The following is a 25,538-nucleotide window of genomic DNA, read 5'->3' on the forward strand; positions in this document are numbered from 1 at the left end:
GAAGTGCCATTTTATGGTGAAGCAAGGGATTGAACTTGGGTACGTCATTTCTCATCGGGGGATAGAGGTTGACAAGGCAAAGGTGGATCTGATATCCAACCTTCCACCCCCACGTACAGTGAAAGAGGTTTGCTCTTTTCTGGGCCATGCAGGATTCTATTGGCGATTCATCCAGGATTTCAGCAAGATCGCCATGCCCTTGTGCAAGTTGTTGGTAAAAGAGGCCCCATTTATTTTTGATGAGGATTGCAAGAAGGCATTTGGGGCCTTGAAGACAATTTTGACGTCCACACCTATCATTCAGCCCCCCAGCTGGGGTGCATCTTTTGAGATCATGTGTGACACGTCCGATTATACTGTTGGAGCTGTTTTGGGGTAGCGCATTGATAGACTCTCCCAAGTCATTTATTATGCAAGTCGGACTCTAAACGATGCCCAACTGAACTATTCGACCACTGAGAAAGAGTTGCTGGCAGTCATTTTTGCTTTGGATAAGTTTCGATCCTACTTGCTAGGATCGAAAGTCATCATCTACTCGGATCACGCGGCATTGAAATATCTTTTCTCCAAAAAGGATGCTAAATCTCGCCTCATTCAATGGATTTTGCTGTTACAAGAGTTTGACATTGAGATTCGGGACAAGAAGGGCTCCGAAAATGTGGTGGCCGATCATCTTTCAAGGATTACCGTGGATTTCACTGAGGAGGCCACCCCCATCTCTGAGACCTTCCCCGATGGGCAGTTGATGCACATTGCTCACACTCCTTCACCTTGGTTTGCTAATATCGTAAACTATCTTGTCACCGGTCAAATGCCTTTGCATTGGGGGTGGCAGGATAAGTCCAAGTTTATGGCCATGGTGAAGTACTTTTTCTGGGACGATCCTTATCTGTTCAACTGTTCAAGTATTGTCCTGATCAGATCATTAGGAGATGCATCCCTGAGTCTGACCAATCCAATGTCATCTCCTTTTGTCATGATCATGCTTGTAGAGGCCACTTTAATGCAAAGAAGATGGTTGCAAAAATTTTGCAATGCGGATATTATTGGCCGACCATCTTCCAAGACGCTCACACTTATTGTGTCTCGTGTGAGCTCTGTCAGAAGCTAGGGAGTATTTCAAGCCAAAATATGATGCCTCTCAACCCCATTCTTATTGTTGAGATCTTTCATGTGTGGGGCATTGATTTCATGGGACCTTTCCCAAACTCCTTCGGCTATCTGTACATTCTTGTTGCAGTGGACTACGTGTCCAAATGGGTGGAGGCCGTTGCCTGCAAGACCAATGACCACAGAGTTGTGGTTTAATTTTTAAAAGACACTATATTTGCTCGTTTTGGTACTCCTCGAGCAATTATTAGTGATGATGGGAAGCATTTCTGCAACCGGATTTTCGAGCAGCTGATGAAGAAGTATTGCATCACGCACAAGGTTGCCACTCCATATCACCCTCAGACGAGTGGTCAAGTGGAGATTTCGAACTGAGAGATCAAGAGGATTTTGGAGAAGACGGTAAACCTGTTAAGGAAAGATTGGTCTCTTCGTTTGAACGCTGCATTGTGGGCATACCAGACAGCCTTCAAGACCCCTATTGACATGTCACCCTACCGTATTGTATACGGAAAAGCATGTCATTTGCCAGTGGAGTTGGAGCACAGAGCTTATTGGGCCATTAAGCAGCTGAATTTCGATCTCACAAAGGCTGGCTCACAGTGGAAGCTTCAACTCAATGAATTGGAAGAGCTGAGGAATGATGCATATGATTGTGCAAGGTTGTACAAAGCAAGGACGAAGAAGGCTCATGACTAGAACATATTGAGACGATCTTTTGAACCTGGTCGGAAAGTTCTTCTCTACAATTCACGTCTGCATCTGTTTCCAGGGAAGCTCCAATCTCGATGGACAAGCCCATTTATTGTTCGATCAGTTTTTTCTCATGGGACCATTGAGATTGAGGATCCAAAGAATGGCAGTACTTTCAAGGTGAACAGACAAAGATTGAAGCGATTTTTGGAGTTGCAGAGCCTGGAGGTTGAGACGACCCTTTTGGAGGATCCGAGTTACTCGGAGTGACTGTCGTCAGGATGGAGAGTCTGGCTGAAGACTGAAAACTTAGCGCTTGTGGGAGGCAACCCTCATTATTTTCATTTGATCTTGTTTCTTTTGTTTTAGTTGTGATTTTCAGGACAGTGTTTGCCGTTCAAGTTTGGGGGAGCGTTCTCTTGCTGTGTGCCCATCTTGCATCGCCCATTTCGGTATTGTATTTCTAGTCACATTGAGGACAATGTGTCATTTTAGTTTGGGGGTGGGTTAGACATTTCTGTTTGTTATTGTTGATTGTTTTTGTTGATATTTTGATTTGACTGCTTTCATTTTCAAAAAAATAAAAAAAAAAATGTTAGTTGAGCATGGTTACATCTTACTACAGTTTGCATTTCATTGGTTTGTTTAACATGTTGAATGTTGCATGTCATTTAAATCTGAAATCTTTTGACTCATTAGTTGGATTAGGAAGACTTCACATGTTTGAAATGTTTATCGCAAGCACTTTAGCATAGGATCTGTGAGGTATGAAATGTGATTTGAGTATGTGTGTCTTAAGATTTGTAAGATGACTTATTGATGAAACCTTGGCTTAATAATAAAAAATAAAAAAAAATAATTTTAATATGGCATAAGCATAATATCATCAATTTGAGTTCTCATTGAGTAACCGGGCCTCTTGCCTCACTAAGCATTGAGTGTTCGCGTAAAACGATGAGAATTTCAAGTTGATTGATTGTTTGGCTAGTTTGACTTCGTAGTCTTTTTGACTTGAGTAATTAAGCCCTTGGGGATGTTTTTACATCTAGTGCCCTAAAACCATCTGGTTTGGAAGCCACTGGCCCAACATTCGTTACAAGTGTCAATTAGAAAGCTTAAGGGAGTCAAGCATTGCACAGCCTACAAAAAAAGAAAAAGGAAAAAGTAATTGCACATTTAAGCCTTGGTTATATTCATCTGATGGAATTCCTGTGAGTTTTTGGGTACACATGCTTTGAGAAAAGTTGAAACCTCATGAGTCTATGTTAATCACACCTTAAACTTATTTGAACATGTGCTATCTCAATATTCTAACTATGAGTTGATCGATTTTTGATGACCTGATGATGTGATATTCATTTTATTAAACATGCTCATGATGTATGAACCATATGTTTGTGTGGGGACTTTCGCTTAATTGACAATATGACATTTCAATGTTTGTGGGTATCATTTCTGGCAAACCCTCACGAGACTTCACTCGTCCTCTAGGGAGTCCTAGGGGTTTAAAAGGATTGTTGCATATGCTAAATGCAATCGTTTCTCCCACGAAAGAGGATTTATGTTTCATGCTTAAATTTTGTTTTTCATTTTGTTTTGCTAAGGGACTAGCAAAATGTAAGTTTGGGGGTATTTGATGAGTGCCAAATATTGTATATTTGGACCGCTTGATTTACACTATTTAGACCTTTGGCCTTGTTATTTTCTGATGTTTTGGCTAGTTTTTGTGTTTTGTAGGACATTAAGAGAGAAATGGCAAATTTCAAGGAGAAATACTTTGAAATTCGAAAATCCTGGAAAGTCGATCAATCGAATGTTAAGTTCGATCGATCGAAATTTTGCCCGATGTCGATCGATCGACTTTAAGTGGATCGATCGATTTTTCCCAGAACTGACTGTTGCAGAAGCGCGCCAGAACGCCCAATCAGGAGCTTCTCCATGACAAAAAGCAGTTCTCCCTCTGATTTTTCCTGCAGAACACGCTGGTTTCGTGACCTTGGTTGTCTCTAGCAAGAGAGGAACCCTATAGGGGGTAGATGAGTCATTTTACATGGGTTTCTAACCCTAACTTCCTTCTATAAAGCCATAGCCATGCCTCCTTGTTGGGGGGAATCTCAGAACAGTAGCTAGGTTTAATTTCGTGCATTTTGTAGTTTATTTCAGTAGCTCATTTCTTTAGATACTTCTCTTTGTAAAGTTTTTCTTTTAATTTCATGTTTGATCTTCAAGTTCTTGTGGTATTTTTAGTCATGGGAGGCTAGAACTCTGAACTAAGGTTGGGGAGGAAACCTCACCATTGATAACACTCGCACTTTTGTTATATTACTTGCACATTTAATGCTCTATCCATATGTTGTCCAAGTTCCATTCACTTTTAATGCTTTACCTTTTGGAATGAATGTGGTTGGTTGTAGAAGTAGGACATTTAATGTGTTTCAACCGATGGATACATTGTTTTATCAGTTTGAAAGAGGATATCCATTGTGATTTATTATTTGAATGGATACAATGGATGATTTGATTTCAAACGAGTACTCTTTGTGATTTGTCTTTGAGTTGGATTCATTTAATGGTTTTGAGATTTGTGGTTAAGAAACTTGAATGACACCTTAAGCTTAAATGTTCTTTGGGTGTTCAAGTAGAAACCAAGAGTGTGTGTGTTGTTGGATTTGGTTTGGTGGATTCCTTAGCCTTAGTTTCCTTTTTTTACATATTTTATTTCATCATCTTTAACTTAGTGTCATTTGGCATGTTTAAACCTAAAATATTTGGAACTAGGTTATAATGAGGTTAATTAAACAAGACACTGATTTTTGACCATTTCCCTGTGGATTCGACCTCGCACTTGCACACACTATATTGCAAACGATTCGTGCGTTTGCGAGTACTCTTTTAAACTCACAGCATAACTCTCGGTTTAAAGGCCTCAGATTTGCAAGTTAGCAAGTTTTCAAGAGGCATGAGCTAGGAGATAGGGAGAAAACCCTAAAGAAAAAACAAGAAGGCATGGGGGGTCGGATTTAACCCTTGGGTTTGCAAGTTAGCAAGTTTTCAGTAGGCATGAGCCCGAAGATAGGGAGAAAACCCTAAGGAAAAACAATAAGGCATGGAGGGTGGGATTTAACCCTCGGGTTTGCAATTTAGCAGGATTTTAGGAGCCATAGAGCAGCCTTGGATGAAGGGAGACGACCCTCAGTTTTCAAGTAACTCTCAGTCTGCAGGTTAGCAGGTTTTTAGGAGGCATGAGGCCATCCCCGGAGATAGGGAGCAAATCCTAAGGAAAAACAAGAAGGCATGGGGGTTCGGATTTAACCCTTGGGTTTGCAGTTTTCAGGTTTTCAAAAACCACAAAAGGCATCACACGCTCGGTGTCCATTGGAAGTGCATCAGTTAAACCCGAGACATTCAAAGATAGGAAGTTAAAGATTGATCGATCAAGCCTCGAAACAAGTCACGACTCGATTTTTTCGAGACATAAAATTCTCATTATCCAAGCATGCATCGAATAAGAGAATTGTGAGATAACTGTTTATAATCATATTCCAAGTCGAATTGGAATAGTAGTCTTAATTCGGGTCCAATAAGGACTTTTTGAAGAATCTGGTCAATAGTCCAACTCCCAGTTGAATGGAGATAGGACTCCCAGAACAAATCAAACTCTAAACACTCCTAGTTTAAGTGGGAGTAGTAAACCCAATTCAGGTTTGACTCCATCTCTTTGCCTAGTTTAAGTGGGAGTAGTATTGAAGAATGCGCTGTTCACACTGTACCAGAAACTGTAATCTTCCCCAGCTGCTGTTGAAGTTGTGTGGTGGACGATAGGACTGACAATTTTTGACATAATCAGCGAACTCGATATAAATCAAATACAAAATTAGAAAGTTATGGTTGAAAGATCCGACCCATTTTAATTAAATGGATCGGGTTATGGTTGATTTATATAGTCTTATATCAAAACTTTGTCATAACCCGAACTCGACACACACATAAGGACTGTCAATATTTGACAGAACTCGTAAACCCAACTCAAACTCAATACAAAATTAACGGGTTATGGTTGAGAAGTCTGATCTGTTTAAATAAATGGATTAGATTAAGGTTTACTTATATTATTTTATACTTATGCCTCGACACGAGCCGAAGCCGAATGCGAACACCAGTTGCCACCACTACTCCATGGTCCAACAATTAATAATACTTGTTTAACGATGGGCTTCGGCTAAAGCACCAGATTAAGTAACCGATTGAATTAATTAAAGATTATTGCTAGTATTATATACGCTTACAATTTACAATACACAGCGATAAGATTCTTCACATGTTCGCCTCTGCTTCCTTCAACTCTAGACTGTCGAGTGCATGCATTCTCGAAGCAACGAGAAAAGAGTCCGGAACTCGGGATCTATCGATCTATTGGTATTGCATAATTACGTGTCGATGCCAAACTCAGTCCCCTCCTTCCGCGCGTCGCACCACTCGCCCTCCCACCACGTCACCTTGGAAATGGCGGGGAACAACAGAAACTGCGGCCCCAATTTAAAACTCAGAAAATAAAATAAATAAACACAAACCTTTTAATTTGTTTCTGCCTCTGTCTCCATAGTTTGTGATTCCTTGAATCATTGTCCACAGAGAGAGAGAGAGAGAGAGAGAGAGAGAGAGAGAGAGAGGCAGCTAAAAGCACTGAAAAAGGAACATAAATACTAGGATGATTTGTGGGAGGCTTTTGCAGGAGGAGGAGGAGCTATGAATGTAACGTCAATAAACAAACGGAGAGAAAGAGAGAGAGAGAGACAGAATTAAAATAAAGTATCAAAGGAAGTCCAAGAATTGTCTAATATTTTTTACCTCCGATTTCACATGGCTTCTTGGGCTTCTCTTCTCTCCCACATTTTTTTGGTGTTTCTTTTCCCTCACATTCTCTCTCCTCGGTAGTTAGCTCTCTTTCTTTTTCAATGCCATTGAAGGCTGTTGACTGAACAGTTAACGGAGATTCCTCAGATCTACAGTGAAAGCCTTTCGCTATTCTCACTCCCAATTCTTCTTCTTCTTTGGAGGGTGGCCTTTTATTCATCCACAAAAGGTTTGCCTCTTGATGGGCCTCTCTTTAAGCTTAATTCTATATTTTGGTATGTTTTCTTTCTGCAAATGCACGCTTCAATCCAGTTCGGCTTTTCTTTGTGTTTTGACATGTTTCGTTAATGGATCTCGGCTTCATTTTCTCAAATTCAATTCCCATTTCATTGCTTCTGTAGAATTTGTTTATTCATTTTGTTTCATTGCAGAATTTGGTTCCGCTTCTCTGTAATGGATCCCAGAATCCATTTTGGTTAATCGTAATTTAATCTCAGTACGAGATTTTATTTTCGTTTTGAAAATGACAGAATTAACTTATTTTTGCATGTAAAATGTTTGAGAATTTGTTAGTTAACGCCTTTTGCTAGTTCAATCTTCTGCTGAATGTTGTTTATGTATCACAACTTTTAACTTTTCTTTAAAAATAAAGAATGTGGAAAATTGTTGTTTCTGCTAATTTCTTTTTGCGTCACAACTTTCATTACACAATCAAGGCCTTTCTCTGCGTTTTAGTTGGTTGATTTTACATGTAACCAATCTGTTATCTTCCGCTCCCCCTTTTCCCTTGTTGTTATCCAGAAAAAGAAAAAACCAATCTGTTATCTCTGTTTGTTTATAATCTTGGGTTATCTGCCAAAATTCGGCTTATACTCAATTGTGAAGTAGCACGGCCAGACGGGTTTAGAAGCTCTATGCTATCACCTTTGATATTGCCAATACTTTAAATATGCTTTCATTTTACTATTGCCTTTTCCATTAGTTTAGCTATTTGATTGTTGATGTGGGATGTGGGGTGGGTTCACTGACAATGGCTTTGTAAAGCTTGTGCTATTTCTGATATCATGTTCCCCCTTCACAGTGGAAGAACTTGTTCAAGTTGGCCAAGAACGTGCTATTTTTCTTCTCAAATTTTATTTTGCTGCGTTTCTTTGGGGGATTCAAAATTGTACGTTATTCATCAAAAGGAAAAAAAATAAAAATAAAAATAAAAATTGTAGTCTGTACATCAAGGATTCTGGTCTTCACTTTGGAGAAGTAGGGGTCATAGGGGCTTGCATTTTAGCTACGAAACTGGCATTCATCAAATTGAATATCTGAAACAAAAGAGTTGTTTAGCAAATGAGATTATAGATAATGTCAGACCTATCTTATATTTGCCAATGGCATCAGAAGAGAATAAATTTAGAAATCTCAAAAACCATGTTTTACTTCTAATTTCTCAGTAAAGTCATCTTATCTTTAATTTACTCCTGAAATTAAGCCATTACTTGTTAGTTCTAGGCATCTTTGTTGCTTTCATAATATTATGACCAAATATGCATGGCTCATCCAAAAGAAATCGCCTACTCATATACTTACTCAGGTTTAATTTGCTTTTGCTTTATTTATTTATTTTTTTTATTTTTTTCAGTACCAACAAACAAAAATTCACTCCGAATTATATTGTTTCTTATGCAGTTGGTGACCTGATCAGGAACTTCTGGCCAAATAAAACTGCAGCATACTTGCTGCATTGGATTTTCTCCGTGTTCTATTAACTCTATCTCCTGGAATTGAAATGTTGCACAAGATATATTTTTGAGATAGCTGAGATCCATATACTGAAGCGCTAGCCACGGTTCAGTAGCATTAGAAAGCCCATCTACGTTTAGACACAATGGTTCCTGAGATGGAGAGTGGTCATATTGAAGAGATGGAGATCGAAGTCCTCCCTTCAATGTGGCCTGAGGATATTGGAACTGATGCTGGAAAGCAATTCAATGTAGAAAAGCCTAAAGGGGATCAAGATATGTTGGAGGAGGTTACAATCATAGATGATGCAACAATAGTTGATTTCAAGCGTCTTTTGGAGCTAACAAATTACACTGAGACGGGCTCTTCTCAGTTGGCATACCTTGTTAAGCACTGGGAGTATAAGCAGGCAAATGCTGTACGCCTTCTCAGAGAAGAACTTGACATTCTAAGCAAACAAAGGGAGGAAGTTGAGCTAAAAAAATTGGAGATATTGGAGGAGCATCGGTTTGAGGAAGAAAGATATGGCGGTGATAAACGTCCAATTTCTATACTGGATGAAGTTTATGATCTATGGCAAGACGTTCCCCGCAGGAAAAATGATGTTATTATCCAGAATAAGAGAGTTGAAATAGAAGCTGAGTATGATACAGTTGTATACTGGAAGCAGCGGGCTATGCATTTAGAGAAATTATTGGAGGCGAGTATTCAGAGAGAGCAGATACTCATAGAGAAGTTAGAGGAAAGCATAAAAGATCTTGAAAGGCAGTCCTCACCTGTGGAAGAATTGTCCCAGATTCTGAAAAGAGCAGATAATTTCTTGCATTTTGTACTTCAAAATGCCCCCGTTGTCATTGGCCATCAGGTAAATTTGGCATATATAATGTAAATGCTCTGTTTGCAATGACTAAGATTATCTTCCTTGTGGTACTACGATCTTTCATACTCAGTTATTGATTGCTTGCAGGGATTTTAAGCACTATAACATCTGAAATTGTAGATATATATTGTTGTAGCTCACAGTCAAAGGCTTCTAGCCCAGCTGTTTGCAAAATTCAAGAATCAATTTTTTACTTGAGTTGATAACTGAAGATAATTTTTTTTCTGTACACAATTTTTTTTTTTTTTCCCAGGCTTTAGGAATTTATCGTTTTTCTAATAGCTTGACATCATGTTCTTACAAGAATAAAAAGCAAGATGTACCTGTTGATATTTATTTTCTTTTACAACATTCTTTTTTGAACTCTTCCTTCAAGGATGAACAAGAAGGAGGAACCCCATGAAACATTCAATAGTAATAGATACACTAATGGTAATTAGTAACTGCTCTGATACTACTCAAGTCATCATGGTAAGATCTTATTTGGGTTCAAAAAGATCCTTTGTAATCTTTCTGCTCATATGGGGCTGTGTCATTTGTTGTTCACAGCTATATTATTGTTTCTCACAGAACTTACCCACTTCCTTCTAGGTTTCCCTTCAATCTGAATTATGCTACTCTTGAAATTAGATTACAGGCATTCTTCTATATGCATAAATGCATTTATTAGAGATGTAGGGAGTGGATCTTCCTTTTCTTAATTTTTTGGGAAAACGGTGGAACTTCTATGAGAATGAGGGTAATTAATGAGCAGTTTGAATAAATTCCTTCATTCACTCTTGTGATGCCGGTGACTGCCAGTGAAGGTGGAAATATTGCTTCAGGAACCTGTAGGTTTTGAATAATGAGCTTTCACTTGGCGATAAATGATAAGATAACTTTTCATGTTGTAACTTTGATCTACTGTATGACTTCTCTATAAATTTCTTTTATATATTTATTTAGATACATATACATATACATATACATATATAAGTATATAGATATTGTATACACAAGTCCTTTATGCTTTTATTTCCACTACCATAGATTTCTTTCAACTACCATAGATTTATTTCCACTACCAATAAGGGAATGATTCTTTGATGACAATTTCTTTCAGGATAAAGAGTTGCGCTATCGCTTTATCTATAATCACTTTCCAAGTTTGCATGAGGACGTAAGTAATTGGCACTGATGTTCTTATTCGAGGTTTGATGAGATTGTTTTACAGTTTTATTCCTTTTTACAAGTTACATCTTTTATTCAAGTTTTCACTTGAAACCTGAGCAGGTACTTCATCTTTTGATAGAGTTTTTCCTTTATATAATTTCTTTTGTTTCTCTGTCAAATGCCACTGTAGTACCTGAAGTTTAAGTTTTTTTTTTTTTTTTCCCAGGACATTATTGGAAGAACAGATGTTGAAATTTTTACTGGAGCTGGTGTTAAAGAATCTCAAGATTTCAAGAGAGAAGTACTGGAAAAAGGATTACCAGCAAAGAGGGAAATTACATTTGAGACGGAATTATTTGGGTCAAAGACATTTTTGATATACGTGGAACCCGTCTTTAGCAAGGCAGGGGAGACAATTGGTATAAATTATATGGGAATGGATGTAACTGATCAGGTAACTTTCTTCATTTTTAGTTGTCACTCTTTTAAGTCTCTTGTTAACATAACAAATGCTACTTATGTTCCTGATGCACAATAGGTAAGAAAACGAGAGAGGATGGCAAAACTTCGAGAGGAAATAGCAGTACAAAAGGCCAAGGAAACAGAACTGAACAAAACAATTCATATAACAGGTTCAATTGCTTGGTGAAGTATATGTAGTTGTGAATTTCACTTCGGTGTGCTTCTGGAGAAGCAAAGTTTACTCTGAATTTTATTTTTAAATTCTCTTGCAGAGGAGACAATGCGAGCAAAACAAATGCTAGCTACAATGTCCCATGAGATAAGATCTCCTCTATCTGGAGTTGTTAGCATGGCTGAGATTCTTTCCACCACAAGAGTTGATCAGGAGCAACGGCAACTGTTGGATTGCATGCTATCTTCTGGAGATTTAGTTCTTCAACTTATAAATGACATCCTTGACCTTTCGAAGGTTGAGTCAGGTTTGAAGTTCATCCCTTCTCATTTTCACTCCAGTGCATGTTCGTATTGTATACACGTTATACGTTTTAAAATCTATACTCCTACTTCAGTTTCTTTAACAATAACTTCATACTGATATATATCTTATTAGATAATCAGCTTTGTGTGCTAGTCAGGTTGTCAATTTTATCTATTTAAAACATATAATTTTTCAACTGCTTGTTATGGTTTAAAGCTAGATTCTCTATGAAAGATATTCTGGTTTTGGTCTCATTCCAAAAGAGATTGCGAAATGACTAGTTACAGATAATGAAAAAGATCTTAACCGTCTAGGATCAACTTGCGGGGTATATGTTTTATCACTAATAAAGGGGCTTAAAAAAATTCATTTCCTAAGCCTAAATAAAAATTCATTTCCTAAGCCTAAATTCATCAGTTAGCAAACACAACAAATGCATTTTAAGTGGAAATTGACTACCTTTAACTAATTAGGTTCTGTAAAAAGAGGATCTGTTTAAACTGCATTGGCACGCGCACACACACACGCAAACACATATATAGGGTTAGATTTAAGGTATACCTAGTTTGACTTTTTGTTAGTATTAGTAATTTAGTTTTAAATACATGAATTCATCTGTTTTTGCATATTTTTCAACCCTAGGATGTGATGGGTCGACATTGACTTAAAAGAAAAAAATAAAATTGTGAACATTTTATAGATGAAATAATTCTTAATCTATAATTCTCTTAATATTTGGCAAGCAAAATTATTTTACGGAGAGCATCTAATCCAACACTAGGTATGTTAATAAAATACTCGTCCAATGGAAAGTTTTTGAATGGTGCAATATTGAAAACAAATTACATGTAACTTGAATTCGATCCATATATCTAAATTTATCGATATGTATGTAATATATGTGTTTGCGAAGATGTACATACATATTATGGGCACTGTACGGTGCCAAAACACATGCATATTTTTGCTTTCTATGCATAGAAGTTCTTTCTCCTTGTTGGATGCACTCCCCCAATATGCTGATTTTATTCCTGTCTGTTTTCCTTTTTCTTTAGGAGTTATGAAGTTGGAAGCTACAAAATTTCGGCCTAGACAGGTAGTAAAGCATGTGCTTCAGACTGCTGCAGCATCATTGCAGAAAATTTTGACCTTGGAAGGACATGTAGCAGATGATGTTCCTATAGAGGTGAGAACTTAGATGAGCTTTCCTGCCACATTGTCAAAGAGTTCCACATTTTCTATATTGTTCTTTTTTCAAAAAGCTACAAATTTACTGCAGGCAATCTTGTCAGAAAACTATATTACGTAATAAGGTGCACCTACATGTTTTTCCCCCTATATTTTTTGTAAAACTTTTAAAATAATTCACGTTATAGCAGTAAGTACTAAGTACCTTAGCGCGGACTGGACTCTACATGTCTTTGTCTGAACTTCAAGTGGGACAACTTAATTATTCTGCGGGGGATACACAATTTGTTAGAACAGTTTTCGGTACAGCTTCACTTTGAGGACTTCCACATTGCCTTCTCCAACAAGCAAAAAGATCTTTCACTCGATAGGACATGATCCACGCTAAACCAAAGAAACTGAAGTTAGAGTTCCATAAGGCACTACCTATCTCACAACGAAGTAAAATGTAGTCAATGATTTTCCCACTCTTCTTGCACATGCAATACCAATTTATCACAATAATCTGCCACTTTCTCAAGTTGTTCAAAGTGACGATTTTACCAAAAGTGGCTGACCTAATAAAGAAAGTCACTCTCAAGGGGGCCTTACTTTGCCAATACTCCTCCAAGGGAAATGATTGTAAACAAGGGGAATTAAGACGCTATAAAACGATCTAACATCAAACAACCCTTCTTGGAGGGGACCCAACAAAGCTTGTCCTCACCACCTTGTCTCAATTGATGTAAACAACTGATTGAAGAATGAAGTAAAGAGTTCCATCTCCCAATCATGTGTCTCTCTTATAAAAGTAACATTCCACTGAGGAGAGCCATTGGATAACTGGAGATGAACCACCATGGAGGCATCTCTAGAGCAGGCAATGCTAAACTACTCCGGAAACTCTGCCTTAAGGGGCTGCTCCCCACACTAAACGTTATGCCAAAACCTAATCTACCCACCTCAAATCTTGTATACTTCAAAAACTCTTCTCAACCCCTCCTAATGAATTTCCAAAGACAATCTTGTATCCTTGTCATTGGACAAAAAGCAACAACTTGATTTTTCTTCTCTTCTTCTTTTGAGGCAAAAATGATGATAATGACAAGATCAATATTTTAAAGTTAGTGTAGACAATATGGCCTTCTCTTGATGTGCAGTATAATTTAGGGAATGAGACTCATCTTTGTTCCTTATATTATTTAATTTCGCTTGCATCTTTTTAACTCAATTTGTTCAAGTTCAACTGAAAACTACATCTGAGTAGGACAGCAGCACAGATGTTTCTAGGCTTATTTGATAGCAAACGTTTGGCGAAAGATTAGGCTTTGAAGTTCTAAAGCATCTGAAAAGGAAGTAGAGAGCTTATGACTTAGATTGGGTTTGAAAAGGTTGAATTTTTAAGAGTTGTAAGGACTGGAAACAAAACTTTTGGTTGCAGGATTTTCCTTGACAGCAGAATTTGAGGAGAAACTAGGGTTGTTTGGTTAGGGTTTTGTCATGGAAAAGGCTGGAAAAATATTAGGGATTAAGGGTTTCAATTAGCGTAAGGAAAGGGATTTAGTTTGAAGGAAAAATGAGGACGAGATCTCAATTTCTTGAGTTGCTGTTCTGGACAATGAACAATAACCCCAGTATGAAACTTTGATACTTCGGGATTTTTTGGGAGATATTTGACGGATGGATGGTTTACGGTTCTCTAGGATCGGATTTCAGGGAACTAAAAGGTGCAAAATTAGATTTACTCTTAACTTAAATTTGATATAAAATTGCTGAAAAAGTTAAGAAGGAAAATGGGAAGAAGAAAGAGAAGACACACTTAGGCATTGCACATAAGGTTTCCTTGCCATTTTTTTTTTTTTTTTTTTTTGATGAATGAGCTTTTTCATTAACAAATACACACAAAACTATTAAACAGCTGAAGCAAAGATACTACAATCAGTATCTAAACCACAAACAACTAAACCAACAATAAAGCAGACAAGAACAAAACCGCAAACACCCAACATCTCAAGAAAAAGAACCAATACACTCAAAGACCAAGCAGCTAAACCATCAACATTATAAAATTCTACAGAATCTGACAAAACTGCAGAATCCTACTCAATCATTTTAAACCAAAAAACCTTCTTCTATCTTCCAATTGAAGCACATCTCGACATTCTCAGAACTCTTCGGAAATCTACCTTTCTCCAAAACTCTGGTCCTCACCTCCTAGAAAATATGCTGCAAGATTTGTTCCCCTGTTTTGGGGTGGCTGCCATGCTTAATCTCATTTCAGTTCCTCCACAGATTATAAATCGTAGAACTTAGCACCAACTGACAAATATTAGCAGCCATTGATTTCTTCCTCCATTCCTTCACACCAAATCTTCGCACATCATCCCAGACAACAGAAAAAGAAGTAATATTGCATCTACACATCACTTCTTTCCATATTCTTGAACTGAACCTGCAACTGAAGAAGAGATCATGGCTTTCCATTCCATTCCGACAAAACACACAGCTAACCTCTTCCTTGCACCCCCAGTTCACCAACCTCTTCCCTGTAGTTAAAGCATTTTTCATTGCTTGCTAAAGAACAAAAGCCTGCCTTGGAATAGCAAGAGAAAACCAAACAAGTTGCCACCATTCATTGACTCAATTTTTCATTCTAATTACCTCCCATGTATCAGACCTGGAGTATTTCTTCTTCTTAGATATGATCCATATCAGTTTATCACAAGCTCCAATACTAATCTCCGAAAGCATCCTTGAATCTCCGCCAAGTCCTCAGATCTAGTAGGTGAAAAATCGAAAATGACTTCTAAATAAAGCAAGTGTGTGTGTGCACAATGTGTTAACAAAATAATGTGGAAATAAATAACACAAGATTTTTGTTAACGAAGTGGAAACTCAAGATGAGAAAAACCATTCCGGGGCAGCCAAACCCAGGATATCCATTATTCAGAAGACAAGACTAGATACAAAGTAGTAACACTCACATACCCCTGATGCAGTGGTCGTACCTTGCTCTCTAACATGTAACCCAACACGAACGCCTCCCAACCAGGTCTCCTACCTGAAGGGGTCTTCAATGAAATCATTTACCTTAGGGCCAACCCCTAAGATAGACTTCAAGTTAAGCGCAGTAACAGCATACACAACAACGACTTCAGAGAGATCTACTCAGCTCAATAACCTCACAATATAACTATCTAAGCACTAATGGAATTCAATACCGAATTCTTGCTGTTCTCAAGCCTAGGGGCCTCTATTTATAGGCTGACAGTTCAAATGAGCGTCTGGCTTGATAAAACTGGGCGCCGTCCGGACGGTGGTTATAGGCCATTCGGACGGACAACTGTGCGACCGAAATTCCGAAAATTTTGCTGAAGATCTTTCCTGTTTGAGAGCCGCGTCCAGACGGTGGTGCACTGTCGTTCGGACGGTCGTACGTCCGCTGCAAGTAATTTCCATATAAAGGCTTCACTCGTCCGGACCAGGAGGATGGGAGTCCGGACGGTCGATCTGATACACGCAATTTCCATATCTAATGCTCGCGCGTCCGGACCAAGCTGACTGGCGTTCGGACGTCTGGATTTGAATTGCGATACTTGCCTTATGGATGAGCGCGTCCGGACGGGAATCCACATCGTCTGGAAGGTTGCAACAATCTTCCCTTATCTGTGTTTTGGAAAGAAATCCTGAGGCTTGATAGAACATTGAGGATCGTCCGGACGGGCTGGTGAATCGTTCGGACGGATGCAAGCTGGAGCAGTTCGAAGCTTCTCGACAAGAGGAAGGTCCGGACGGGAATCCATGTCGTCCGGACGGAAGATGCTTTAGTCTGAAGTGCGTCCAGACGGTTTGACACGTCGTCCGGACGGCTGATGCATTGGACAGCTGGGTGTCCAGATGGTATGACACGTCGTCCGGACGGCTGGCAGGGAACCGAATTTTTTGACTTGCAAATTGTGCAGAATCTTCTGGAAATACTTCTGAATAGCGGAATCCCTGTTAAAAAGCATCTTTACTATGAAATGATTTTGTCCAAAAGAATGTGGCCAATTACAAACTAACAGTAGGCTTCCACACCCTATTTCCATTGATAAGAACAGTAGATAACCTTGCATCCAGATTACTTTGAGCATTGTATATGACTCTAAATCCATAGTTCTCATTCAGAATTCCAACAGGATGCCAAGTCCATCCACAAGTGAATGTCTTTCCCATCCCCTACCTCAAATTTAATAAAATTTCAAGCACTTTCACGCAACCTGAGGATCTTTCTCCGACTCCATGTACTGCCTTGAGGAATTCCAATCCTCCACAAACTTTCCCCTTTTAATCATCCACAAGGATTGCATCTCACAAACCTGAAAAGCATATTTGCTGCAAAGTTTTCATAATACTTGTTCTCCTCTAGTTGAAAGTTAAGACTTGGACTCTGTGGGGTTTGTCTACTAAGCCCAAAATAAATAACTAATAGAACCCATAGTTAAAATTCCAAAAACATAATAAAACCAAAATAAGACCTGATAGACAAAAAGTACAACTAATGTCCAGAGGTATAAAATTACAAAAGTATCCTTCACTCCAAAAATTGAATAAATCTATAATAAAATAAATCCAGCTTCTTGCCGCTTGCTTCATGCACAATTCTTTTTTATTTTTTATTCTTTTATTCAATATTCCTTTTGCATCTTATTTAGTTTAGACAATATACTCAATTTTCAGGTCATTGGGGATGTTCTAAGGATTCGACAAATTCTCACCAACTTGATCAGGTACCAAACTTTGTAGGATTCATGTTTCTTCTTTTTGAGGATTCATTAAATGATCTATCCATATTCTAAAAAATTAAAATTGTTTGCATCTAGCTTGCAATATATTACCAGGACCTTTTTTTTTTTTATTTTTTTATTTTTTATCAGCATATCTAGTTGTGCCTCTAGATACATTCACTTCATTTTTTAATGCTTTTGATAGGGTGCCTTTTGTTTTGTTTAAAAAAGTATTCTGATGTGACATGACATAAAGGTGAAAGTAGTTTTGAGTGTTTTATGTTTTTGGTTGTTTGTTAATCTTTTTTTGTTTTTCTTTTTGAAAAGATAAAACAAAAGGGAGAAAGGAGTGTTTTGTGAGTATTTTCTTCTTTTTGCAGCAATGCTATCAAGTTTACTCATGAAGGAAAAGTTGGGATAAACCTTTATGTGGTACCAGATCCATCTTCTGTAAAGGGAGAAGGATGTCATCAGAAGCTGACTGCAGATGAGTCCACATTTTCAGAAAATGGACGAAAAGAAGAGAAATGCCTATCAACATCTCGAACTACTGGTGATTGGAAAGGTACCCATGGTCAAAGACACATTGAAGGTCCTTGCCAAAATCATCCATCAAGTGATGAACCTAGAACCCCATATAAGAGTAAAGTCTCAGTCGATAGAGATAATGAGGAGCAACCTCATTCTCCTGAAACAAAAGTGTGGATACGCTGTGATGTGTATGACACAGGAATTGGAATACCAGGTAATGCTCCTCTCTGTCTGGAATCAATAAGTTGAAACATAGAATTCACTAATTCAGTATCTTTGTTGCTTTTATGCTCTGGCTCTTCCCTACCTCTAGTTTTTTCCTGTCATTGTAAGCAGTAACAACATTTTTCTTGTAACATGGGACAGAAAATGCTTTACCTACACTTTTCAAGAAGTACATGCAAGTTAGTGCGGATCATGCTAGAAAGTATGGTGGGACTGGACTAGGACTCGCAATATGCAAACAACTGGTAAACTTTTCTTGCCATCACTTCCCCCACCCCTCCCTCCAGCTTGTGGCCTCTGAGGCAGTACAGGCATTGGAGGTCAGGAGCCTTTATGCTCCACTTGTGCTTATGCTTATAACGTGCTTTTATGTGTACCTTTCTGTATGTCATATATCTTATGAGCAGATCTTTTTATTTGATTAGTTGTCAAGCACGTACAGCTCATCAAATTTTCTTATTAATTGTTATCCTGTGAAGAACTGAAATCAATAGAATATATGAATACCAGTATAGAGATTTTATACACGAGCTCTGCTAAATATTGCAGATCACTGAAACATGCAACCACGTTGTCACCGTAGCATGAAAGATAAGAAGTCAAGGGCAAGTTCTTTATTTTTTCCTTTTCAATTTCTTTTGGTAAAAAACAAATTAATTGTGCAATATTGTGCAACTCATGCTTCTTAGGTTTTTGGTTCAACTTCATTGTACGAAGACCAAATATTGAGGTGAATTCGTCAGATTATTGCTTTAAAACACCAAAAATATGACGCTTGAATGATGCTCTCAGAACTGCTGAGAGATCCGTTGGTGCAGAACCTCTTTATCAATAACGAAAGCTTTTAAAGTTGCAATTAGCAATGAATGGTGGACCGTATATAGTAAGAATAGCATGCTAATGGTTGTTAAACACTGAGTCCATGTCGGAGGCTCATTTTTCTGGATCTATATATATTGGTCCAACCCTTTATGAAGACTTCACAAACTCTGTGAAGTCTATTCTGATTCATGTCAAATTAGTTGGATTTTGACATTCTAGTTTTGCAATTAATGTAGAAATTCTCTCATACTGGAAAAATAGGGGATGCTGTTAGTTCTATTTTCAGATTTTGCAGCCCTTCCAAGTTCATTTTCACTGCAAGGCTAGCGTAATTATTTCAGCATTTCTAGTCTTAGAGCACATTTATGTCGAGCCTTGAACAAGCAAATATTCCAAAATGGATCATTGTGTATGATATTCATGTTCAATTCCTTTTTCTGTGGTAAACTTTAACTCATCATTTTACTGTAGTGAAATAATTTGATTTCTTGATGAAACCGAGTTTTCTTCCTCCTTCCTAAAAATTTCAAGTATTTGAAATAGGTTGAGCTGATGGGAGGTCATCTCACGGTGTCGAGCCAAGAACACTGTGGGTCTACTTTTACGTTTGTACTACCTTACAAGGTTTCAACCACATCTGATAATTCTGATGATCCTGATGAACTCTCAGATATGGCTGATCATAATGCAGCAACTGATGAAGCTACTGAGAGATTTTTCCAATTTCAGCCTCGCACTTTGGGTTCACTATTCTCTTCTAATGGGTCCAGCAGGACTAATATGGGGTATACTAGGTCACATAAACTCAATGGGTTCTCAGACAATTCTTATTCATTTCCATCTAATAGTGTCAGATCAAAGGAGACAGCTTCAGTTGAGGAGGCCTGTTCTGTGGTTGATGATGCAGAGACACTACGTCAACCAGAGAGTTCATCAAGCCATAGCCCAGACCCTGCTAACCAAGATGCAGTTTGTAGAGGCAAACTATGTCAAGATGACACAAATTCTCAGTTCCAAAATCCTATTATAGATTCCACTCATCACAAAGAAGCAAACAGAGAAGTTGTCGTAGCGGCAAAGACAAGAGAACCCCAAGGAACATGTCAGAGGCAGGAGAAATCTGACATAAGTTCCCGGTGCGTTTCTAACAGCAGTACGGGAGTACCCAAATCAACAATAAAACCTAAGATCCTTCTCGTTGAAGATAACAAGACCATAGTAATGGTGACACAGTCAATGATGAAGCTGTTAGGCCATAGCATAGATGTTGTGAATAATGGAGTTGAAGCTGTGTGCGCAGTTCAGCATCATAATTACGATCTCATTTTCATGGTACTTTCTTGAAATCCAATTTTCTTGTTACAGTTGCATTCATTTGACTTGGTGTCAGTCATTTTTCAGGACACAAACAGACACACACATATCCATCCTTGCCACTCTCTATCTGTAGCCTTTGAAAAATATAATTTGCCTACAAGTTGTTTGGTAACTGAAAGGTGCTTTGTTGATTTTGTAAAAGGACAGTTTTTTTAGGTAGCTTTGAGAAGCAGCCAAAAGTTGCTTTCCAACATACTTGCAGCTTCTCAGCAAGGTCGTTGCTCTTAAAAAGGCTCAAGTCCTCCCAAACTGGCCCTAAGAATCTCTTGCTTCCCCTCTTTATCCTGATTCTAGAAACTCAAATCTTTAGTATGGTATCAAAATAGGAACTAGCGAAATAGGTGTATGCCTCTGTGATAACAAACATGAGTATATTTCTTTCACGGCTTTCCATTCTAAAACTTTAAAAGATACAGTGAGAACTACACACATTTGAATGGAAAACATGTGATGGGTCCAAACAATAGCCAAGTGTGCTGGCCACATGAAATGCCCTAGTTACTAACTATTATAGAACTACTGCCACTTCTTTGTGCCTAATTTTAACTTTGGCAGATATTTTAAAACATATGACATAGGACTTCCAAAAATTTTCCTTAATCACACGGGGTTAGATTGGTAGATTCTCTATTTATTTTGAGTGCCTCAAAGCAACTGTAAACATGGTTCAGACTATGCTAGAAGGGTGGGGCTTTTTCTAGAAGACATGCATCTTTGCTGTTATACAATGGAATGACAACTAAGCACCATCATAAACATAGACGGTACAGCTCAACTGAAATACAGGAAACTGAAAATTAGTTGTAATGCTAAAGGCCTTGTTGGTTTGTATTGGGCACAAGAATTTTTAATTTTTTGTAATTGTGTAATATATGAATTTTTTCAGGATGTTTGCATGCCAGTTATGGATGGCCTTCAAGCTACAAGACTAATTCGTTCTTTTGAGGAAACTGGTAATTGGGATGCTGCAGTGAAGGCAGGAATCGAACAAGCTGTGTTTTTGGATTCATTACAAAATGATATGGGTTCTACACCATCTGCAAAGCGGATGCCTATCATAGCGGTGAGCACCTCAAATCTTATTTGCCCCGTAAATTGGTACTATAGTATTTTATCTTTTCTAGGTCTTCTAATCTTTGGTAATATATATATATAACAAAAACTCATCTACATGGTTTGTATACTAGCTGAGTTTTACCGATACTGTTGATGTTATCCTCTTTGCATCTGCTTAATAGTGGCATTGATCGGCTTGAATTGATCAACCGTTGTTTTCTAATTTGATGATTAAAATTTCTGCAGTGAGTGATCCTTTCTAAGCATAGTTCTACCACACACCGAATAGTAAAGAAGTTATAATTTTTACATTTGACTAACGGATTGACTTCTAAAAGGAATTATCTTTCTATTCAATGATCTTCACCCTCTGCAACTTCTGATGTAGATGCTTATGTTATTTGTTAGATTTTTTAATAACCATCACCATCAGCATTTTCATTGTTTAAATTACGTACATAGCATGCATATATATATATATATATATATATATATATATATATATATATATATACACACGTGTGTGTGAAGCATCCACTGACTCAACAATTGGTAGAAATGCAGATGACAGCAAATGCACTGGCAGAGAGTGCAGATGAGTGTTTGGCAAATGGTATGGACTCATTCGTGTCAAAGCCTGTAACTTTGCAAAAATTGAAAGAGTGTCTTGCAAAATATCTACCATGATATCTCATGTAAATTAATGCTTGTGTATAAAAATTAAAGCGTGTTAGGAAAGTTTTGTAACCAATATGCATCATCATGTTCTTCTCAACCGTTAGTATCTCCTCAGAAGCTGTATAGGTCTATGTCATTCTTTTTTTGCCTCTCTCCAAGAGCCTTTAATACTGTTCTTCTAAGGATGGGAGGCATCTGTGAACTTTAGTTAGGAATTAGTTAGTGAAAGCACAGGCAGAAAGTGTTTTATGAAAATATGCTGTCATGAAATATGATTGGATATGTTGACAGTAAAGTCTTCCTTTTATATTCTCATTGCTAATACCCAGGCCAGATAAGGTTCGTTCTAATCCTCCTATACAGGAAACAATAGAGTGATTTAATTTTTATGTGGTATTCAAATGTCTTTTTACAAAACCTTTGGGTAAGGATCGGTTTCATTATCTCATCAGCAAGCAAAACGTGAATGCTTACTTAAAGGGTAAACTGTTATATGATTTTCTGTAGAGTGCACGGTAGTTTTTTATATATTTTATGGAATTGGAAAGGAAAGAAGGCAGAAGCTTTTACTGAATAGTACTAGAAATGGATAAAAGAGCATTTAGAGAAGCTCGGTCTCCTGGATACAAGTTAGGACTGATGGATATTCTTCTTCATACCTCACTACCCTTTGACTCCTTCTATTTATAGACTTACCCTTCTAGAATTAGATCTAACTGAATGCCAGCTCATCCCATTCCATACATGCCGAATATTTCCATCCCAACGCCTAAACCAACCCAAAACAAACTAGTTGAAAGTAAGGAAGCAAAATGACAAATAAAATAGGCTGATACGTGGAGTTCTAGAACACTTTGCCACCTCACTACTAGGATTCTACCAAATCCCTAATTGCAGTCAACAAGTAAAATCCCCAAATGTAGTAACCCTAAATCCCCAATTGCAGTAACCCTAAATTTCTAATTGAGCCCACAACATTTTCACTGCCACATCATCAAGTTGTATATCAGCCGTATAACAGTCTACTAAATATCATTATTCTTTGTAAAAATGTCATGGACTTGTTGAGTGGATCGAATATAACAAGGAGAAATCAATTTGGAGTAAATTTTCTCAGGATTGAAATGACAATCAAGCTCAATGTGTTTTGTGTGCTTATGAAACATCTGATTCTCGGCATTGTGATTGGCCACTTGGTTATCACAGTTTGATTTGTTGAGTGGATCGAATGTAACAAGGAGAAATCAATTTGGAGTAAATTTTCTTGGGATTGAAATGACAATCAAGCTCAATGTGTTTTGTGTGCTCATGAAACATTGGATTCTCGGCAATGTGAATGGTGAAGAGATGTACAGAAGGGGTTTGAAGGTATACAGGCTGCCATATGAAACGCCCCGAGAGACTAATTAACTGGTAATTAACCTTTCGGTTATCCTCCTAGACAAAATCTACAAAGAATAAGATCAAGGAATATCTACTTATCAGAAAATATAATACTAAGTAACGAAAACATATGATTTTCAATCATTTTATTAATGTTAATTATTACAATCAGAGCATCTATTAAGAATCACCACATTGACTGAAATTATACTACACATACCATTGTTATAAAAGATTCAAACTAAACCTTAATACACAAACTTGTCACAAACACTAAGTTTGAAACGTCACCCAAAATTACTTATTACCATGATTGGCCTTCAAAATTTTGCAATAAGTCATCAAGCATTGACAAGATCATTATCATTACTCCAAACGACCATAACTTCCTCGAGGTCCTTCTTGAATATGACATCTAAAAGTAGTCCAACAATAAATCAATACATGTTTTAAACGTGAAAAAAATATAAGTGTAAGTCCCTGACTTAGTGAGTAATAATACACAGGGTGCACAAGTTATCATGTAGTGAACTTAGTTATTTAGCAAAAGTTTATAAATCACAAGCAATAATATAAAATGAAGTCGTCCGTTGAATAAAAGGAATGTCATGGTAATGCATTATAGATATAGTACATGATATATTAAGTCTACAATTCATATGTTAAACATCCATATGGTCTACCCGTAATATTAAATCCTTTACATGGTTGGCGCTGTCCTGAGGGTCTTATAGTACAACTAGGGTTGCCAAATTTTGATACGACTTGTAAATCCAACATGAACCCAACACAACATTAGAGAGTTAGGGTTTGGTATAAACGGGTTCAGGTCATAAACCGATCAACTCGCTTGGCCCATTTAATTAGCAGGTCAATCTCAGGTCAACCTGCTTGACTTGTTTATGAAATTATAGATATTTTTAATATAATAAATACAGGTTGAAATGGGTTAAATAGGTCGTGGTTGGATCGAAAACGGGTTAAACTGATCGTGTTAGGTTAGGTAAAACAGGTTAAATAGGTTAAACTAGGTTGTGTCGGGTAATTCGCAGGCCATGTCAAGGTTGAAGGGTTTGACCCGTTTAACTAAACGAGTCTAGTTCGGGTTGACACTTAATGGGTTGGCAGGTCGACCCGAAGCCACATACCATCATCATTAGTGGCATGACCGCCCTTGGGTGATCCACAACACTAACGATGTTGTAGTTGTGAACCCCATCCGTTTATAGTGTGCTGATCACCTATAAAACCATTGGATTCAAGGCAAAATATAAAAGTAAATATCTTAACCATAAGGTTAACTTGTATAATAGTAGTCCATGGTCGTTATCCCGTTCATCTGCACGCCCATCTGTTGCAAACTTTGCCAGAATCTTAATAGTAACTCTATAATCACAATCTGACGTAGTGGCGGTCGCCACCCCATCCAGTTGTTGTATGTTCTGAGTATATAATCCTTCTAGCTTATCCATCAGATCCTTAACTGTCATTGGAATGAAGTGGGTGGCCCTTGTCAATCGATTAACTATTACCCTAATAATATCCTCTCAAGATGATGCCCTGTAAATTGTAATCCCATTACCAAATCCGCAGTCTCGACGTAAAATATGCTTGCGCAAATGTTGTTTGTCAAATTGAGGATCCATGAACTCACCAAATCTTTGCATCTCTGCCATTGTTGCAGCTCTTTGACATCAATTGGTCGTTTGATGGAACCATTAACGAAACCAGACTTATCCTTTGCACGGAGCACTATTGTCATGGCGCGAAGTCATGTGCTGAAATTGTCTCCCGTAAGAAATGGAGAGACAAGGGCTGCGGTGGGATAGTCAGAGTGATGAACAAAGAAGAGATCATTAGGATCGATGTTCAATACTTGGTCATCAGCGTTGGAACCTTTTGTATCTGCCATTGCGTTTTGTGAGACAGATCTTTCACTGCTCTGATACCATGTGAAAATAAATATGACAGGAAATGGAAAATTGTTTTAATGGGTTTATCACTTCTTGTTAAGAGAATTTCATATTCAATTTGTAAACGAAAAATTGTTTTAGTGGGTTTATCACTTCTTGTTCAGAGAATTTCATATTCAATTTGTAAACATAAATGTTTAATACATGAATCTTCACAAATATTAACAAACAAATCCCAAAATTACAGCTAACAAAAC

The 25,538-nt window shown here is 37.7% G+C and overlaps 1 protein-coding gene across 2 annotated transcripts; it reads left to right on the plus strand.

The window, feature by feature from the left end:
- The first annotated feature begins 6,397 nt into the window (after positions 1 to 6,397).
- LOC133866833 (histidine kinase 5) lies at positions 6,398 to 25,362 on the plus strand. 2 transcript variants are annotated; one of them, XM_062303484.1, is made up of 13 exons: positions 6,398 to 6,886; positions 8,338 to 9,256; positions 10,374 to 10,430; positions 10,650 to 10,877; positions 10,962 to 11,055; positions 11,158 to 11,364; positions 12,419 to 12,549; positions 17,250 to 17,299; positions 17,677 to 18,041; positions 18,194 to 18,297; positions 19,418 to 20,206; positions 21,138 to 21,314; positions 25,053 to 25,362. In XM_062303484.1, exons 2-13 carry the CDS (start codon positions 8,537 to 8,539, stop codon positions 25,290 to 25,292), a joined length of 3,162 nt encoding a protein of 1,053 aa, XP_062159468.1. In that variant the 5' UTR covers positions 6,398 to 6,886; positions 8,338 to 8,536; the 3' UTR covers positions 25,293 to 25,362. The 2 variants fall into 2 exon arrangements, with proteins under 2 accessions (XP_062159468.1, XP_062159469.1); XM_062303485.1 differs by lacking the exon at positions 25,053 to 25,362 and adding an exon at positions 21,872 to 22,308 and having other exon boundaries at positions 6,400 to 6,886.
- Positions 25,363 to 25,538: the final 176 nt, after the last annotated feature.

This window comes from Alnus glutinosa, chromosome 4, assembly GCF_958979055.1.
Source record: "Alnus glutinosa chromosome 4, dhAlnGlut1.1, whole genome shotgun sequence".
NCBI lineage: Eukaryota > Viridiplantae > Streptophyta > Magnoliopsida > Fagales > Betulaceae > Alnus > Alnus glutinosa.